At 40.3% G+C, this 12,703-nt stretch overlaps 1 protein-coding gene across 7 annotated transcripts in view; it reads left to right on the top strand.

The window, feature by feature from the left end:
• Nucleotides 1-12,703, top strand: part of HDHD2 (haloacid dehalogenase like hydrolase domain containing 2) — a 34,820-nt gene that overhangs the window by 15,567 nt on the left and 6,550 nt on the right. For all 7 annotated transcript variants that reach the window (XM_004752202.3, XM_004752203.3, XM_004752200.3 and 4 more), the window contains 2 exons: nucleotides 1,883-1,967; nucleotides 11,557-11,773. In XM_004752202.3, coding sequence (XP_004752259.1) covers nucleotides 1,883-1,967; nucleotides 11,557-11,773 — 302 coding nt within the window. The remainder of the gene's footprint in view (nucleotides 1-1,882; nucleotides 1,968-11,556; nucleotides 11,774-12,703) is intronic.

Raw genomic sequence — 12,703 nt, 5'->3', positions numbered from 1 at the left:
TCAAAACCACCTCATACCAATCAGAATGGCTAAATTAACAAGTCAGGAAATGACAGATGCTTACAAGGATGCAGAGAAAGAGGAACCCTCCTACACTGCTGGTAGGAATGCAAGTTGGTGCAGCCACTCTGGAAAACTGTGTGGAGATTCCTCAAAAAGATGAAAATAGAGCTACCCTATGACCCAGCAATTGCAGTACTAGGTATTGACCCCAAAGATACAAATGTAGTGATCTATAGGGGCACGTGCACCCTAATGTTTATAACAGCAATGTCCACAATAGCCAAACTATGCAAATAACCCACATGTCCATCAACGATGAATGGATAAAGACATGGTGTATATATATATATATATACAATGGAATACTCCTCAGCCATCAAAAAATGAAGTTTTGCCATTTGCAACAATGTGGATGGAACTAGAAGGTATTAGGCTAAGCAAAATAAGTTGATCAGAGAAAGACAATTATCATATGATCTCACTGATATGTGGAATTTAAGAAAAAAAACAGGATCATAGAAAAAGAGAGGAAAAATAAAAGACAATGAGATGAGAGGGAGACAAACCACAAGAGACTCTTAATCATAGGAAATCAAACTGAGGGTTGCTGGAGGGGACAGAGGGATGAAGGGGTGGGATAACTGTGGGTGATGGATGTTAAGGAGCCTATGTGATGTAATGACACTGGGTATTATATTAGACCGATGAATCATAGACCTCTACCTCTGAAACAATAGTACATTATATCTTAATAAAAAATTAACTGCAAAGAAATCTTAAACTGCATTTAGTAGTCTTAGTGTTGTTAGTAATGTAGTTAGTTATTATTTTAAATTATAGATACAAGATAAAACAAAGTAGTAATTACTAGTATTACTAGTATTGGTACCCGTGATTTTATGTATAAGTGAAAAGAGATAAGAATATAAAAATCAAATAAGCCGTGTATTACCAATTTTGAATTAAAAATACCATTATCAATTCCCTTTTTCTCTTAAAAAAAAAAAAATTCTCTAGATCTTGCACTGCAAAGGCCTAGAAGCAGTGACAGCCAGTGCTTGCTGGTGGTGTACTACCATTTCTGAACTACTCAGTATTTGTGGCTACTAGTAAGGAGGAAATTGGAAATCTGGGTATCTGCTCTTTCTATTTCTTCCCCTTCCATTTTGGTGGACTCTGTGATGATGCTTCAAGGCAGGCAGTGAGAGAGGCAAATAGGAATTGGTATATAGATAATCTGCAGAACCTTTAATCAGACCTTTAATAACCGCGATGGTGAATGCACTTGTTCAGTTGTCATATCTAAGGTTCTGTTACCAGATACCAAGGCCTTAAAATAATGATAGAATAATATTTGTGGAACTGAGAGTAGATGAGGCATTAAGTAAAAAACTGTAGAATCTACGGTGCACTCCTTATTTATCATGAGTGTGTTAACCTCAGCTCTGTCAATTAGAAAGTCTAATTTCCCTTGCTCTTGGACTTTTAGTCCCTTATCAGTTGCTATTGATCTGATAGCTCATAGAGAACTCGTGGCTGTTCTTGTTGATTGTATTCAGTAAAGCTTTTAAAAGTTAGAAATTGTCCCTTGTTTGAGAGCATCAAGTTGTAAGTTTCCATTGGGATCTTCTGATTACTGAGCATTGTGACATAGTGGAAAAGGAATATGCAGAAATACTAGAAAATTAAAAATAATGAAAACAAACTATTTAAAGTATTGCTTATACCTCCAAAGTACTTTGGGCAGAATAATCTCTTAAATTTCAGATTATGGCTATAGCAAAAATTTGTATTTCATTGACTAAAGCTATTTTATTATAAAAAGTATCATTACTCTTAACTGCACTTTTCAATAATTACATATTTTTTCCATTCCCAGGAATACAAACAAGTGATCCCAATGCTGTGGTCATAGGATTGGCACCAGAACATTTTCATTATCAGATACTGAATCAAGCATTCCGGTAAGTCTCTAGCTATTTATTTTTCATCTGATCATATGCTCCTCTCTTCCCTTCCTGAGTCTCTGTCATGTAAGGTTATAGATGTATTTCACTTTCTGGCCACCCAAATTGTACATGAGGGTAGATGCCTTCAAGATCACTTCAAGATCAACATTAAATCATATTTATTACTATCTTGCTTAGTTTTTAAGAAATAATCAATATGTTAAAATGTGATGATCATTGGGGTTTTTCTGGTTTGTAGAATCAATACCCTGGGGCAGAAATTCATAATAATACTGCAGCTCTGAAGTTAGCAATTTTGTAATGGAATCCAAGTCCATCTGCCTGGTGGGGAGCAAAGCCAGTCCCTGAGACATCAGATTTGCAGCAAGGAAGGAGTTTATTTGAGAAGCAGCCAAAGGAAGAGACTGGAGGATAAGCTTCCAATCTGCTTCCTCAAAGGGGGAGAGAACAAGCGTTTTATGATCAGAGGGCTTGAGATTCCGTACATAGTGCTGAAAAGGGCAGGGAAACTTACATGACTCTTCATGAGAAAAGATGGACTGTGATCACTGAGCAAACATAGATGTAACATCCCATGTTCACTTCGGGGTTAAATGGGGTTAAATCTCCCCAGGATGAGGCAAAATTCAACCCCAGAAGGTTATCTTGGGACAAAGAGTAGAAGTGGTTATGGGCAGGCTCTGAGAACTGGGGTAAGCTGAATGGGGTTTTGGCCTCCTTATCTCAGGGTAGGAATGCTGGGCGTGGCTTTTCCTAGTCTGGAACCCTGTCAGATGACCTAGAGTCCAGGCTTCTGGAGAGACAGCTAGTGGATATGTTAGTAGGATCTGAAAATATGTAATGACTGATGAGGGAGCAACAGGTCTCTGAAAAACAAGCTTTAAACCTTCTGCTCATTTTAACCTCATTCATCCTGTGGGAAAGAGTTTCAGTTTTATCTTTTATTATCATTCCTTTGATTCTCCATGGACTATGCTATTGTCTGAAGGTAGGTATATCATCCCGATTAATGCTCCAAAAACAATACACACAATTTCTTCCTCTAGTGATAGTCTAGGGTTTGGAGAGAAGTTGACACATTTGACCACACTTTCAAAGAAACTATTTGATAAGTGATAGGTGATCGTGGTAGTCGGAACTGGGATGGTGGCAGTAAGGATGAAGGAGCAGATTCAGGTCGTGTCAACATGACTTGATGGATGGTTGGGTTTAGGGGTGAGGAAGACCAGTGAATCAAGGCTGATGTCCAGATTGCTAACCTGAGCACATATGACAGAGACACCCCCTGTCGGGGTTCAGGAGGTGATAAGTTTAGGTTGGGGCTGTGTGTCCTTTGGGGTGTTTAACTGGAAATGTTCCAATGGCTGCCAATAGAAATGTGGGGAAATACAACATGGAAAATGTTCTGAATCTTCACTTGTGTGTCCATTTTGGTTACATGAACTTTGCACTGGCTGCTTCAAAAGGAAGACAGCATCCTGGTTCTTACACTTCAGATAAATTGGAGCAGAATCTACCCACAAATATGCTCTAGAGGGAGACTGATTTTTTTCCCCTTAGATTTTTCATTTTTCATTTTTCATCTTTTTTAGTTCTTGTCAAGCCATTAAACCGTGTAATTTGCCTTTCAGTTTATGACGAGTTCAGTAGTTCTAAATATTGCATCAGGATATACTGAACTTGTGTAAAAAATTTTTGTAATGGTTTGGTAAATTTTTGGTATTTAGTTACAAAGAATGCCATAAAAACATCATTTTCTTACTAGTATGAAGATTTGTAAGAATCATTCTGACATACTTTTTTTTTTTTAAGATTTTATTTTTATTTATTTGACAGAGAGAGATCACAAGTAGGCAGAGAGGCAGAGAGAGAGAGGAGGAGGAAGGCTCCCCGCTGAGCAGAGAGCCCAATGCGGGACTCAATCCCAGGACCCCAAGATCATGACCTGAGCCGAAAGTAGCGGCCCAACCCACTGAGCCACCCAGGTGCCCTCATTCTGACATACTTGATGTAAAAGTCATTTCTTGATGTAGATGTCCAGTAGTCAGAATGTTTGCAGGAAAGTTTAAAACTCACTGCAGGGTTCAGACATCTGGGCTCATTATTTGCTGCTGATCTTGGAAATCTTTGTGGCCAAAAATAGCACTTTGGGAGTAACTACCTTTTCTCTTTGTATGAATATTTATTTTAGATCCTTGGTTAATAGAAACCTTGGCTACTTAATGCACTTTTATTTGTGACTCTCTTACCCGTCACTGTGATAGTCAAGCCTTTGTTTAAAAGAAACACTCACTTTTCATAGTTGTTCGGTATCCGTTTGCTGTATGTATTTCCTGAAGATCCATTGCTGTGGTGCACTGCGTGAAGATACACTTTGGGGTGTCTGGTAGTAAGATTCTTCTTGCTTCACCTACTTCAGTTATCCTCCTTTAGCTTCTTGGGTTGGGGGGAGGAGGGTGGATTATCTAGCTGCTCCTTAAGTAAGGTTTACTGCTATGCCAAAATCAGTTTTCATGTAAAATGGAGAATCTGCTATGATTTCTTACTTTTGAACTTAACCCACTATCTTTTATCCATTTCTTTAACCACAGAAATCAAGGAGAGGGTATTGATTGATTTTAGTTGGTAATTTGGGAAGGACATATTTAATAGGAAGTTGGGAGGTCTCTGTCTTAGATGAATACTAGACTCAGGGTAATAAAAATGCATGTTGACATAATACTGACTTTGTAATTGCTCGGATGCTGTCTAATTAGTACACTTCCCTAACCATATCGATTTTTTTAAATACTACATTTTAAAGCATTACAGTGCACTTATAGGTCAACTCTAATTTCACAAATGCACTTAACAGCTGGGTGGAGAATTAACAGAAGGATTTTAGGTCTTGCCCTTCTTTGCATATTGATGTCTCCACAGAGACTGTGCCTTCCAACCAATGAATACAGCTGTTTGGATTGTGTGTGGCAAATATAGACATCTCAAATAAACCACTGATTAGTTAAATTACTATTCAGGTTGATAATGAGAATAAACATTGGATTTTAAACCCCGTTGCATCGCTGCCTTGAATAACAGCTTCGGGGCATATCACCCTGAGGCAGACACATCAACCTTCCACATTACACTGCCTCTTATTTACTGTGTTTTGAATGGGTAAACCCATTCATAAACCCATATGTAAACCCATACATAAATGTATGTAAGCCCCAAGCACATACATGCACACACATACATAGTACAGTCTGTCTACAAATGTGTCTTAAATGTCTGAATGAAAATGAAAAACCTGAATTTAAAGAATTGATTTTGGGGAAGGATAAGAACCAGCTATAGGGAATAGAAATGCTTGGGTTTGGGTTCTAGAAGACATTCAAATGCTAAGAGCCATGGATGGCTTTTCCCCTTTTATCTAACACTGAAAGATACAAAGTGTAATATAAGGAACACTCATATGCCTGTCAGTCAGTTTAAGAAATACAAACTGTCAGCACATTTGATAGCCCCTGCGTGTATGTTCCTGACTTTACCACCTAAGACCCAGAAGTAACCACAGTCATGAATTCTGTGTTGATTATTGTCATATATTTCTTTGCACTTACCGCATACAGCAGGTATCCCTACACAACATGTAGTAGTATTTTGTGCGTGTTTTACTTTATCAGTGTGCTTTATCCCCTGGTAATACTGTTGGATTCATCACCACGAATATCCCCAGCTCCAGTACATTCATTTGCACAGCTGTAGTACTTGCTTGTGGCAAGGTCTCTTTTCATCTGCTGACCTGAGTAAGAAACCTAAAGTTTAAGCATTTTAGTAATGGACCAATTATAATTAAGCCTGATGATCTCTATTAGGAGAAAGGCTGCTGGGTAAACAGATCACTTAATAACAGATCACTTAACTTAGTCACAAGACTAAAAAAAAAAAAAATCAGTGTAAAAGTAATTTTCAAAAGTCTTCATTGTGGATAAGTTTAAATGCTCAAAAAAGAAGAGAAAAAATAACATTATTTGTAATCCTGCTACATAAAGAGTGCCCCAGTTAATATGCTAGCACGTAGCTCATTTGTTTCCATGTCCATAAATACCAGATAAAAATGAGAATATATGTATACTCTGGGTTCACTGGCTAACTCCACTTTTGTGCATGTTTATCTGTGTTACTAGTCCTCCAAAACACATTCGATTGCCACAGCATATTCCACTTTAAAAAGTACAACACAGGGCGCCTGGGTGGCTCAGTGGGTTAAGCCGCTGCCTTCGGCTCAGGTCATGATCTCAGGGTCCTGGGATCGGGTCCCGCATCGGGCTCTCTGCTCGGCAGGGAGCCTGCTTCCCCCTCTCTCTCTCTCTCTCTCTCTCTCTCTGCCTGCCTCTCCATCTACTTGTGATTTCTCTCTGTCAAATAAATAAATAAAATCTTTAAAAAAAAAAAAAAAAAAATAAAAAAGTACAATACATATCCTATTGGCTGTTTCCAGGATTTTGAAGTTAGTTTTTGAAAAATGAAAGCACGTTTCTTTAAATAGTATTTATATTTATTCCCTAAGATTGTTTTCAGAAGTATCTATTGCTGGGTCAAAAGGATTTGGGAGGAAAACTACAGAGAATTGCTTAACCTAGGAAAAGTTGTAATTTTGGCGTTTGTTTTTTTTTTTTCCCTAAGAGCAGCTGCCTGTAGCTTCTAGAGGAACTTCTTAAAATATCGTTATAACAAGGTCAATGATACCAAAACTTTCACAATTAAATGCAGAGATGAAGTGTGCTTAGTAATAATGTTTTGAAACTTTGTTAGTGACTTCTATAATTGTTGCCAGGTACAGGAGTCCTCCCAAAGTCTTAGAGGTGTGCAGAAATTAGGGGGTTTTGGTTTGGGGGAGGAGATCCTTATCACCGTGGATGGTTTCTGTTCGGTGTTGAATTGCTTTCTTTTCCCTATCTCCTTAAGAAAAAATAAAATTATTTTGATTACTCCAGTATATTCCTTAGAAAGGGAAGAAAAAATCAAGAGTAATGGCCTTGGTTATTAGTGCATTTGGACAGGAACTCCTGAACTTCTTCCGGGTGTTCAGAGCCCCAGGCATGAGGAATTCCAGAACAATGTGGCAGCAGGCCTTAAAGTAAAAATCATTTCTCTGGGCTTTTTCTCTTTTGAAAGGGCTGACTATGATGCAGTTTTTTAAATTGAAGTCCAGACTATAAAAATAAAACACTTTGTAAGTAAGAAATTGTTTAAGACTTAAGAACTTGAGTTATATATTCCATTAGTATATGCAGGAGGACAGCTTAATATGCCAGTCTGAAAATCAGAATACAGAATTGAGTTGATTATCGGCCACTAAACGACTCTTACTTTTTAATCAATGGGGAGATTCTTTTATGGTCAAGGCAGCTCTTGCTACTCCAAATAAAAGCTTCCAGTGAGTAAGTCACATAAATATATTATTACTGATTTTTTTGATTTGATGTATAACATGCATGGCAGGGTATACAAATTGTCAGTATATGACTCAATGAAATTTTACACTTAGGTATACCTGTGTAACCCCCACTTTGATCAAGGACCAGAACATCTACAGCACCCTAGAAGGCTCCCTATCCCAGTCAACACTACGCCTTCCTTACAGTCACCACTATGATTGCTGTCAGTGTTGCCGGTTCTTGATCTTCATATGAATGAAATCATATAATTGTAGCGTATTTGTCTGTTTTTGAGATTAATCAAGTTGTTGCATGTAGTAATACAGTTCGTTGTTAGTGAGATTTTCCTTTGATATGTTTCATGATTTACTATCATTTTAATTCGGGCTTTTGGTAGTTTGTGTTTCTCAGGTTGACGGGTTTTAAATGTATTGAGTGTCAAGGCTTTGGTAGTCATCCAGTTTAATGGTTCTTAACCAGGGGCACTTTTGCTTCCCAGGGGACATTTGGTGATGTCTGGAGACATTTTTGGTTGTCACAGCTGGGGAAGAGGCTGCTGCTGTCATCCAGTGGGGAGAGACCAGGGGCGCTGCTAAACGTCCTTTGCATATAGGATAGGCACCACAACAATGCATTTTCTAGCCCAGAATATCAGCTGTGCTGAGATTGAAAAAGACCTGATCTGTTTCAGCCTCTTTGTTTGATAAGAAACCAAGGCCCACAAATATGAAGTGATTTGCTCTTAGCTATTTTAAGTAACATGGTTCCCATACTTCTGTATTTATGAAGAATAATAATTGCCATTATTGTCAGACAGACATTGTCTGAAAAGGTTTGCATAGATCCTCTCTAGTCCTAGGAAGGTAAGCATTACTCCTCGTGTCATGTATCAGGACCGAGACAGACGGAGCTTCATCCATTAATTCAGTAAACATTTGGGGAGAAGTGCCAGCATTTTTTTTGTTTGTGTTTTGGAAGTCAGAGATAACAGCGATGAGTGAAACTGATGGGCATAGTGGAAATTATATTCTGGTGAGGAAGACAGACCAATCACAGTTGAGTAAGGATGGTGAACTCTGGGAAGTGATACAAAGGGAAAAGGGTGATGAGAGAAGAGATCAGAGGCGAGGAAGAAGTCCACTTTACATGCGAAGGCTGGAAATGCTTCCTCGTTGTGCTGATGTTGAAGCTGAGACCTGACGAATGAGCAGAAGACAGCCGTGTGAAAACCATGGGGAGCTGTGTCAGGAGGTGTAAGCTGGAGCGCAAGAGAGTGGCATGGTTTTTAAGAAGTTGGAAGAGACTGCTGTATCTGGCACATGACCATCGACTGAGAAGGTGACTTAAGACTGGAGATGTAGGTTGCGGTGAGGACTTCGGGTTTTAGACTATTTGCAGTGAGAAGTTGTTGAGGGCTTCTGAGTAGGGGAGGGATGTGATCCCATCTGTACTTTTAAAACTCCCATATTGCCTGTACAATGGCTTGGAAGAATGGAGCAAGAATAGAAAGCAGGAAGGTTGGTTGGGAGACCGTTGCAGAAGTTCAGGAGAGGAGGAAGGCAGTTTTGAGATATTTTAATTTTTGTTTTGGAATTGGAAATTACTGGATATGTTAATGAGTAGGGGTGAAGGGGGATGGGTGAAAGGGAGAGGTCAAGGATGGCTCCTAGGTGTCTGGTTTGAGGGCCTGGGTGAATATATTGGGATGGGAGAGATTGGGGCATGGTTTTGGGGGGAGCAGAAAGGAAGAGACTCCCTAGTTTGATGTTGGACATATAGGAAAGGTCTGACAATCATTTAAGCTGCCATGTGATTTCATTTCCATATGCTCCATCTTCCATGGAAATGATGAAAAGTTTATTGTTTTCCTAGAAAAGTTATTTAGAAAGACAGTATAGTGCATTTGGAAGAGGACTAGATTGGTTTTCAGATGTTCTCTGGGCTATAGTTCTCCTTGGTGGTGCAGTCGATCATGGCCAACATGTCTGGATGATCTCTTCATCCAACGACAGGGCATGTTGGACCTGATGTTCCTTGAGGTCCCTTTCAGCAGTGGTTTGTAGCTGTAAATGTGAGCTCTCCCCCTAGTTTTCCTCTCACTGCTCTGCCTAAGGTTTCTGTGTTGTGGCCCTGCTTGGCTAGGGCATGTTACAGGTTTTGTACTTGGCCTACATGGGATTTGCAGCCAGAGATATTTGAATCAGGCCTTCTTTGTGCCTTTTCCCTCCCTTTATTTCTTGAACCTCAGTGGTTTTATAGTGAGATACAGACAGAAAATTGTCAGACTTCCTGCTAATGCGTTCTTTGTTATAACAAAGCAACTGACCCTTTGCGGCCCTGTCTAGGAAGTGTAAAAATACTCCCAGTATTGGGGTGTCTATTTTTGATATTTTTAAAAATGTTCTATAAAAGATCTTCTAATCTGTGTTCTAGAACACGTTTATCTTTCAGTCCATCCTGAATATGGCTTGGCTCTTCAAAGATTCGGTAAAGCCCATGTTGTGCACAGAAGGAAGGTAGAAGCAGGAACCACTTCCCTGAGAGATGCCTATCCTCTCCAGCCTCATGGAGAACCTGTTCCCATTTAGAGAAATGTGGAGGAACCCGCAGTTTCAGCCCTTCCAGGGAAGGCACTAAAGTACTGCCTGGGAATTAAAGTACACACATCAATCAAGCTGATAAGTCTTACCCCCAGTTAATATATAATAAAATATTAACAAAGCTAAATCAAATGAGTTTTTAGTTTAGCTATATAAGTGGAAAGCAATTTTGAGGTCTGTTGCATAAAGAATTCCAGTTCCGTGGTAGAGTAGCAAATAGATGGGATTGGGGGTAGGGTGACAAGAAATGGGGCTAGATAAATCAACCAGTATTATCTCACTGTTATCAGCAGTGGTTCTTTAAGGCCAACATATTGACTTTATCAGGTTTCCTAACAGTTAGGATTTCAGGATCTGCTTTAAGAAGTTAATTTGTATGAATGTTAGTGAATACATTTGAAGGATCTATCCTGTGCTGTGAGCAATTCGTAGTAACTAACAATAAGGCCCTGTAATAGTCCACTATTGGTTTTTACTTAATAAAATATTTAATCATGAATGTCTGAATTCTGCATCTCCCACAGGAAGGCGTTTCTGTGCCCACTGACAAGAATAATTTAGCAGTTTCATAGTTGAGCGCTTAATTACTCATAATTGTGAAGGGTAAGATGTGATGAATTCCTCCTCGATGGACATACTAAATATTTTAACTAAGGAGATGACTTAAAGTAAATCAGGTCAGTGAGATCATTTATTACATTGGCTAAAAGCAGTTGAAGAAATCTATCCTGTCCCGGATTCCATTAGAGGAGAGTACGTGCGTGGCTGTTTTCTGCCCTGTGACTGCGGGCGGCGCTGTTGGGGCGGGTGGCAGGTGTTTGGGGATGGGGTTTAGCTCTCTGTGGAGTTTGGGTCTCAAACTCCGGTTGCCCTTCCCCTCGGTCTCAGGGCATTAGTCCTATGTCAGGACAGAGGAAGGGACTTAACAGTATGGGCCTTCCCTGGTGTGTTCTTCAGGGAAGATGGCCTCACTGGTGTGTTCTTCAGGGAAGATGGCCTGAAGCAGTCAAAGGTAGGATGAAAAGGTAAACATACAAGAGAAAGTGTTTGTAAAATGGTCTTCTGAATTTCTGACTGAAGAAGAAACTCACATCTTGGAGTAGAAAAAGAGGAATGCAGGTATTTCCGGCATTAGCGAGACCATCCGTGCGGCAACAGTTGTCTCGCGTTGGAAAAGGCTCCAGAGCCTCCTGCTTGCCATTAGGGAAGGCTGAAACAACCTGTCTCATTAAGTTAAGCTTCTTCCCTCGAGTGTCTTATTTAGCTTTACTTCTCTTCATTCTCTTTCCCTGGTGATTTGGGTAAAGTGTCTGAAACCGCTAAAGGTAAAAGGTTGAAGCAATCCCAAATTTAATAATCTATCACCTTTCTTTCGCGTATCTGAGTGTAATTCCCAGCAGTTCTTCGCGAATTCATTAGAAGACAGCAAGTCATTAAAAGTTAATAAGAAACTATTTGTTTCCGTGAGTGTGAATAAAACCACTTTGTGAGCCTGACATGCTTTTCCAGTTATAAAAGCCTTGCTTTCTTAGCCACTTTCCATTTTCTTTGTCTCCCTAGCTTACTCCTGGATGGGGCCCCTCTGATAGCAATCCACAAAGCCAGGTATTACAAGAGGAAAGACGGCCTTGCCCTGGGGCCTGGACCATTCGTGACAGCTCTGGAGTATGCCACAGACACCAAAGCCACAGTCGTGGGAAAACCAGAGAAGACGTTCTTTTTGGAAGCATTGCGGGGAACTGGCTGTGAACCTGAGGAGGCCGTCATGATAGGAGATGTAAGTAGAGAAGCCCAGGAAATGGCCAGAGCTTACGTCTGCAGGCTAGAGCCAGCTTCGCCACACTGCTTTGAAACACAAAAAGACTCTTGCTGTGGTATCAGGTGGTAGTAAGTGGGTGCCTATAAACAGACTTGCCAATAGCTGGTTAGCGACACTTGTAAAGAACTGAAATTCTGATTACTTCTAACATTGTTCATGGTGTGGTGTATACAATCAAAAGACCATTAAATACAAGTCAGTCAAATGCTTTATGTCTTTTTGAAGAAAACCTCTACACAGACTTAAGGTTTTTTGAATATTATGTATGTAGAGAGCGATGTGTACCTACAGAATTCTACCATTATTGATTTTTTTCCTAGTATATGCTTTATGGAAGAATTTCCCAGTCAGTGTGCCACAAATAGCTACAGATATCGATTGCCTCGGCCCTCTGAGTGGTAGGGCTGGACCTGGACGATTGGAAGCTCTGGCCAGTGACCTCTGGCTGGGCGCATCTTGCCAGTTTACCCCAGTGTCCTGGGGACAGGTCTCTGTGTGCCGTGAGGGGGAAAGAGCTGGAAAGCACACCACCTTGTGTCAAGGAGAGGGGCAAGCATCATATTTCAATTTTAAGTCAATACATTAGGCTGAAAGACCGTGGAGGTTGTCTGCTCCACACTTCATCATCTGATAGACTGGGATGCTGGAGCCCAGAGAGGTAAAGCTCCACGCCTGAATTCCCGCAGCTGAGTGGCCCAGCCAGAAGCAGAATGCAAGGCTCCGTACTTCCTCCAGAACGAACTACGGATCCCTTGCCTGGCTCACTTGTGGTGGTACAGCCCAGTGCTCCTCATCTCCTGTCCATGTCCTTCCTTGCTCACCTGAACCCGAACACGATAATCACTGAACCTGAGGCCGCTTTGAGAAACCACCTCTTCGGTCACATCT

This window comes from Mustela putorius, unplaced genomic scaffold (assembly GCF_011764305.1).
Source record: "Mustela putorius furo isolate JIRA1106 unplaced genomic scaffold, ASM1176430v1.1 tig00003858_pilon_pilon_pilon, whole genome shotgun sequence".
NCBI classification, from domain to species: domain Eukaryota; kingdom Metazoa; phylum Chordata; class Mammalia; order Carnivora; family Mustelidae; genus Mustela; species Mustela putorius.
The sequence above is the reverse complement of the archived record's forward strand: the minus strand, read 5'-3'. Positions and strand labels throughout refer to the sequence as shown.